This window comes from Melospiza melodia, chromosome Z (genome assembly GCF_035770615.1).
Source record: "Melospiza melodia melodia isolate bMelMel2 chromosome Z, bMelMel2.pri, whole genome shotgun sequence".
Taxonomy (NCBI): domain Eukaryota; kingdom Metazoa; phylum Chordata; class Aves; order Passeriformes; family Passerellidae; genus Melospiza; species Melospiza melodia.
In genome coordinates, this window is record NC_086226.1 from 809,939 (window position 1) to 817,700 (window position 7,762).

The 7,762-nt window shown below is 41.7% G+C and overlaps 1 protein-coding gene across 2 annotated transcripts in view; it reads left to right on the plus strand.

Annotated features, from left to right (window-relative positions):
• Positions 1 to 6,701, plus strand: part of MYO5B (myosin VB) — a 148,890-nt gene extending 142,189 nt beyond the window's left edge. For both annotated transcript variants that reach the window (XM_063179615.1, XM_063179614.1), the window contains 3 exons: positions 210 to 384; positions 1,355 to 1,435; positions 2,211 to 6,701. In XM_063179615.1, coding sequence (XP_063035685.1) covers positions 210 to 384; positions 1,355 to 1,435; positions 2,211 to 2,363 — 409 coding nt within the window. In that variant the 3' untranslated portion in view covers positions 2,364 to 6,701. The remainder of the gene's footprint in view (positions 1 to 209; positions 385 to 1,354; positions 1,436 to 2,210) is intronic.
• Positions 6,702 to 7,762: the final 1,061 nt, after the last annotated feature.

Genomic DNA, 7,762 nt, shown 5'->3' on the forward strand with positions numbered 1-7,762 from the left:
TATTTGAAAGATACTTGGAGTATATATTTTACTCTGAGCTGTTGAGTACTAAGCTTTGATCTGATTGTCTCTTGCTGTGTGTATCACAAAAACACATCACAAAGAGCGACATACACCAGCACTGCAACATACCCTGAGGCCCAAGGAGGAGTTTTGAAGATGCTGCTTTTTACCTCTCAGCTCACATCTTGTCTTGGTCACTTATCCAGGTTTAACATCAGCCAGCTGGAGGAATGGCTGCATGGGAAGAATCTGCAGCAGAGTGGAGCAGCACAAACTTTGGAGCCCTTGATTCAGGCAGCACAGCTCCTGCAGCTGAAGAAGAAAACTTCAGAGGATGCTGAGGCCATCTGCTCCTTGTGCACGTCACTCACAACCCAGCAGGTAGGGAGCAGGGCAGGGGTTTACAGCACAGGTAATTGAGGAGTGGGAAAGGGTGGTCTCCCTCTGCCAGCTCTTCAGTGGGCACAGCTTTTCAGAACTGATGTTACACCTTGGCACCTCCCAGAGGTGGTCACAGTGTTACAGTGCCACTGATGGCACTGGAGCTCCAGAAATGTGCAAAGATTAAACACAGCCCCGAGGAGTTTGTTGTGTAAGTCAGATCCTTGGCATTTTAAACCCGCCTGGCTTGAATTGCAGTTCTGCTCTCTCTGAGGCCTGCCTTTTGCAGCTTTCCCAAAACCCTCTGATTTTAAGGATTCCCACACCTATTGTCTTTTGCCAGCTCTTAAACTGGCTGTGCCTGCAGGATGCCCACCAAGGATTCCTGTTTGGGGCAGGAGGTTTAGAAGTACCAATCTAGGCTGGCTGGATATGATCTTGAACTTTGAGACTCCATTCCAGGAGGATATAAACTCACAATTTTTACTGCTGGATTGCCTGTCCAATATAATTTCATTATATTGTAGGAAGGGAGACGTGGGAGGTGTGAGCTGATTTCCAGTGGTTCTCAGAGAGCTTTTCTAATCTATCTGTACCACCCTGTCCTGAACATCAATTTTTGAGAAAAGCTGAGGGAAGGAGTGGGAGTGAGGGAGCATCAAGAGAAGTATTGTAGAGGTGACATCAGAAGTCATCCATGTCAGCATGTGCCAACCCTGTATAAATCTGTTGCCCAGGTCTGTTGCCAATTTACAGAAGTTCCCATAAGAAGTGATTTTGACAGGTCCATCGATCTTGCAAACCTTACAGGAGGCAAAGAAAAAGACCAGGGTGATACTTCTGCTGCTTCCTTCCTCTGGTTTGTCAAGGCAGACTTGTTGTGGCCATATTATGACAACCTGCTGCTGGTGCTTTGTGTTCTGGAGAAGTTTAGCTTCTCACGACTGTAACCATGTTTTCTTTTTAACAGATTGTAAAGATACTTAATCTCTACACTCCTGTGAATGAGTTTGAAGAACGTGTGACAGTAGCTTTCATACGAAACATACAGGTAAATTTAAAGGGCTGTCAACTGGAGGGCACAAATGACATCTCTGTAGTTCTAGTGGCATCTGTATTAAATCACTGGTAGCTCAGGCATTTTATAAAAGGCACGCTGCTGCAGGTTGTCCTGAATTCAGTGTTCTGTGTGTGCACACACACTTACAGCACACAGCTGCAGGGATGGCCAGGCTGTTAATCACAGAGGGCAATAAGCACCCAAATCCCAAGCTCAGCTGATTCAGCTCTTCAGTAGCAACACAAATGAGGATTAAGGTTGCAGGAGTCAACAAAGTGTTGGTGAAATTGAGTTACTTCTGAGATAGGAGGTAGAAATTGGCAACTGAAGGAAAAATAAACAAATTAAAGCCAACTACCTTTTAATGCTCACAAGGAGCAGGGAGAAAAAGGAAGGACATATATTCAGTTACCCCCAGAACATATCACCATGGTTGATCAGCTGAATCAAAGGTGGTCTGCTGGTATCATGTAGTCCTGCTTTTGCTGTGCCAAGGGGATCATCTTGTTTCCAGGTCCTGTATCTTTGTGGTGATGTAGAAAATGTAACCAGGCTCTCCTGAAGCAGTGTTTCCTACAGTCTGATAGAAGTTCCTGTAAATACTTGCTCAGAAGGAAAGGTGCTGCAGAAGAGAACAAAATAGTTCTCACCGTTTTTTGCAGTATCTGTAAAATGATGTACATTCTCAAACATTTGATGGTGTAAAACACAACAAGAAAAGGCAACAACTGATGCTAAATTTGTTTTCTTCTCCCACACCCAACAGAAGCAGTTGCAAGAACGGAATGACCCTCCACAGCTGCTGTTAGACTTCAAGCACACGTTCCCAGTTCTGTTCCCATTCAACCCATCTGCCATCACCATGGACTCCATTCATCTCCCTGCTTCTCTCAACTTGGATTTTCTCAAAAAAGTCTGAAGAAAGTAGAATTAAACTCACCTCTCACACCCAGAGACTTCCAGCAACAAAAGAAAAAAAATCATAAAAAGAATTCAAGAGCTCTTAAAATATGGACCAAACAGTCTTATGGAAGAACCAGTACACAGTAACAAATGGATGCTAAAATGTACACTAAAAAAGACACTGGTCTGTATGTGATTTTTTGGGTAATTTGCATCTCAGAAATAAGGATATTTGAAAAGTATCCTTATTTTTTACTGCTTGATTTTATGTTGACATAGTTCAAAGCCCATAATCATCTCCAAAAGCCAAGAAGTGGGAGACAGCTTATTTTGATTTTCATAGGTGTCGATGACAAAAACAAAATTTGAGACACTTGTGCTGCCTTGAAGGATGTGTCATTTGTCTAGGAGCAGGTGGTCTTGTGTGTATGAACAGCAGAATATGCAGTTCTGCCTTCAATTCTTGCTAGTAACTGCATTCATGACAGTGAATTGAAAAAGTAAATTGCAGAAGGTGTGTATTTATCACACCATAAAGGTAAATGGCTGGGATGCTGCTTGTTTCCACTGATGTGGAATTTGTCACAAATACAAATACATTTTTCACAAATACATTCAGATACACCAAATGTATTTAGGAGGAGCTGTTTCTCCTTAGCCATTGCTAAATATATTCAGTGTATCTACTTCATGGAAATTTAGATAAATTGGCAGGAATTTGTTCCATTGAACTTTCTTGCATTACCAAATTTACGTTAGCAAAGGTTTTGTCCTAGCGAAATAATCATGATGCAAAGGACTGCCTTAAGCCTTCTTAAGCTTCTAGCATAGCATCATCCTGATCCCTACTGTTGGCTTTCCTTGTGCTTTTGAGTCTGAAACACTTTCCTCCAGTGGCTGTCGAGGTTCTTGTACCTCTTACGTGGCCAGTGTCAGAATCCCATGCACAGATCAGGCCAAGGAGCCCAGTTTAATCCTCCAGCCCTACCTGTGTTCAGTGGGTTAATCCTAGCTGTAGCTGTCCATGGAAAAGCTCCATTCAGTTCAGCAGCCATCCAAAATGTTAAGAATCATGGAAATACAGAGTTTGGATAAATTGACAATATTTTAAAAATTTAAAAATTTCTAAAAGAGATGAAATGTTCTAACACAAAAAAAAAGCAAAAAAAAAGCTGTCAGGTGGTATGTTAAAAACATACATAAGCCATTTCTTTAAGAGTGAACCCAAAATGCAACAACCTTAAATTAATAATTGCCTTCAATTCAGATTCTCTTAGTTTTGTTTTGTTTTGTTTTTTTTAATCAGACTTATAAACTAAGCCGAACCAACTCTCAGACCTCACCACACAGACGCTGAAGGAGACCAGGCATTGGTTTTTCTGTGGTCCTTGGCAGCACACGCTGGGCTGTCAGTGGCTGCTGGGCAGGGGAGGAGGTGGGTTCCCCAGGGTCAGTGCTGCTCAGCGTGGGGATGCTCCTGCCACAGCACCACGTGCCAAACTGCAGCCAGGACGGGGGGCTGCCACCATCCTGCCCTCTCCACTTCCACCATGGTCTTGTGTAAATCAGTCTTAGCTCACCTGCTTTTGTGGCTTCTTCTGTGCTGCGCAGCTCCATCACGACTAAAAGCTTTCTAAGAAAAATCCACTCTCTCCATCTGACTCTTTTTAGCTGGTGTAAATCCAAACAGTAAATTTATGACCAGGTAGGCTGTCTACTCAGAGACTGAAAGAAGAATGTGAAGTTTCTTGGAGATACACCACCTCCTGTCTGCTGCAGTTTCCTTCCTAGGCAAGGAGCGTGTTGTGATTTAGGCATCATGTATATAATCGGTGTATATACAAACTGCAGTAGTCCTGTATGTACTATATATGTATATGACTATCCAAAAAAGCACATTTTAAAAGAAACTTTTGAGTGCTGTGCAGAGTTATATCGGTCTATGCCAGTGGGTAAATACCTTGATCCAAACTGAGACTATAGTTCAGAGCAACTGTTACCACTGAAGGACAGACTTCAGGCTAAAAAGTAATTTGTCCCCCCTTAACCATCACCCATTGAAGTACAGAGATTTTGCTTGTAAAGAGCCAGGATTGTCTCCAAACTGCAGTTCTTGGGCACTCACCCCTGCTGTGTCTTCAGCAGTGCCTTCATCTCCCCTGGCTGTGCAATGAGGGTCATGCCACCAGTCTGCTGCCCGTGCCCAGCAAGCCCTGCCACCCACTCACCCACTACACCTTTATTTATTTTCACCTACCTCTTTTCACAGTGAATGTCCTTGCAGTGCTCTGAATTTTGGTAGTTGTTGCCTCTCCCTTCTTTCCATGCTCCAACAGTTGTCATGGTTTAAAAGTAAATAATTCAAAGCAGGATTCAGCTTTTCTGTAAGGTGGCTTAAACAGCAAACTGTTGCTCAGGATTCGTGTTAGGTCAGCAGTTTCAGGCAGTTCAGGTCTCTACCTCTTTCTGATGTAAATTATTTGGAGTACAATTCCCAATGCATTGATTAAACCTATGCTTATCACTCAGACTAAGTGACAGGTTGCTGCAGAATCCTCTTCTGCAGTGGCTTTGTTGCTGATTACCACTGTAAAATGTGCTTAATGGTCTTCTAGGGGATAATGGTCCTTCACTAGCACTTTCAGGATTGTAATTTATATATTCTTTCTTAAAAACTCTTAGTATGTGTAGATGGGAACTGGGATTTAACATCCTGATCTGTGATCATGTAGTTTATCCACTGAGATCCATCTGGAAGAGAACTCTGTATGAAATATCTTTAATATATGTTATCTTTTCTGTTAGCACTTTTAAAAATTTGTATTTAAATGTTAATTTAGTTAAATTGCTATGCTCAAGCACGCCTTCTTTCCTCAGATTTACACTTCTTTATTTAAAAAGCAAAATGATCACAAAGCATGGCTTAGAGAAAGCTGGCTCTTCTCCAGATCTGTCTTTATTTTTAAATATTGATTATTACGTTTAGCATTTTCCCACTGTGTGCCTTCAGCTGTTTAACTCAACCACTCTTTCTCTGAAATAAGCATTAAAACAGTGGAGTATTTTTATTATTCTGTCATAGAAAAAGTTGTCTATGGATATAAAAGTCTACTCATAAAATCTTACATAGAGGAAGTCTGCAAAAACACTTTGAAGTTCTTGGTGGAAAAAAACCCCAAACAATAGTGACCCACTGTGATTTCTGCAAATATGATGGCTTTTATCTCAAAAAAACACTACTGGGAATAAAATAAAATAAATTAAACAATCAAAATGCCCAAGTCACCAGCATTACAGAACCAACACTTCGAATATGAGTTGAGGCATATGCTGGCTGACCTACAAGAAGCATCCAGGACAAGGTCCATGTTTCATTTTCACCAGAAAGTTCCTTTCCTTCTTCCTTTTATTTTTTTAATTGGCATTTTGTAGCTGAGATTGCTTATCTTATCTGAAGATAAAGCTGCTGTAGGTGACTGTAGAAAAAGAATATTAGACTTCAAGACTGAATTTTTGCAATCCTATGTTACATTTTTTTGCTCATGCAGTTTATTCCAAGAATTTCTTTGTATTTGTGAAACAGTACCAAAGTGTGGGCATGTTTTAAGCACAGTGGCTGCTTTTGATCACCCTGCAACTTGAACACTGGAGTCTTTGCAGGACTTGATTCCTCGTTTGTGTGATTTGCAAAAGGTACAAATGAAAAAGCTGCACTTGAAACAATGGTTGTTTTCCTCCATTTTCAATAGTAAATTAGTAAAATTTTGCAAACTTATATTTTCAGACCATTAACCAAAAAATTAGCATTTTATCAGTGCATATAAATAGAACCTAATTAAAATGAATTGCATGAATTTCCATGAAGCTTTTTCCTCAAACTTCATTGATTCACATATATATTACAGTCATAAATGGATCTTTTTTTCTTTCTGAAAGAAATTCTAGCAAGGTAGATGTTAAGTAAAACAATCCACAAGACATAACCCTGATGAGTATCCAAATTATTTCAAGGTGTGAATGCCAGTGGACAAAGACTTTCAGATTAATTTGAAATCAGAAGAAAATAAGTATATTAAAAAAGTGCTACTATATTGAAATCTTTGGGGATATTTTTATTTTATTTTTTGTGGTGTGAAGTGTCATTACCTTAAGGAGCAGAAGGTATAGCTGCTGTCAAAGTTGAATGATATACATGAGCGAATACTGTAGATGAAATACTACTGCTTATAAAATATTTTTCCATTTTGAACAAATCTGTAAACTACACCTTTGTTTATAAGAAAATGCTTGTAATAGTCACTGTAATATTCAGCTGGGGATAAAAAAAATTGTGAAATAAACACTTTTGAAGAAACTGTGGCTCTTGGTCAAAAATGGGAATGCAAGAAATAACCCCTTTCAATATATACTTCCATCCAATAGAAACATTTCTAGCTTATAAACAGAAATTAAGAGAATCACTTTTACTTAGCACATGAAAGGTTTTAGAAGTTATAACCTGATTTCAGAGGTGCTGAAATATTGGCAGCTGATCAGAAATTCACTGAGTGTGGAGTGTTATGGCCCTGAGAGCCAGTGCAAATGAGTGGAGAAAAGGAGAGGAAAAGCCACCCATTGTGCACGTGTAAATCACAGAATCACAGAATCCCAGAATGGTTTGGGTTGGAAGGGATATTAAAGCCCGTCCTGTTCCACTCCCTGCCATGGGCAGGGACAGCTCCCACTGTCCCAGGCTGCTCCCAGCCCCATCCAGCCTGGCCTGGGGCACTGCCAGGGATCCAGGGGCAGCCACAGCTGCTCTGGGCACCCTGGGCCAGGGCCTGCCCACCCTCCCAGCCAGCAATTCCTAATTCCCAATGTGCCAGAATCTGTGCCTGCCCTCTGGCAGTGGGAGCCATTGCCTGGGTGCTGTCCCTGCCTGCCTTGTCCCCAGGGGCTGTGCAGCTCTCCTGGAGCCCCTGCAGGCCCTGGCAGGGGCTCTGAGGTGTCCCTGGAGCTTCTCTGGTGCAGCTGAGCAGCCCCAGCTGGGCCAGGCTGGCTCCAGAGCAGAGGGGCTCCAGCCCTGGCAGCAGCTCCGTGGCCTCCTCTGCACTGGCTGCAGCAGCTCCAGCTCCTTGTGCTGCTGGAGCCGGGGCTGGGGCAGCTCTGCAGGTGGGCTCTCACCTGAGCACAGGGGCACAGGGGCAGGATCCCCTCCCTTGGCCTTAAATGAGACTTAGATAAGAGAATTCAATGGCAAAGGAAGAAAATAGAGCAAAGCCCTTGTCTCTTTTTAAAGACAATGTTGCATGTTCATTGATTTATAGATTTATTAAATCATTGGAATTATGTAGAGAAAGTACTTGAGAGATTATTTTAAATGAAAAATTGGAGTCTTGACAGGATAACATTTTTTTCTACTAGAAAATTTACAGA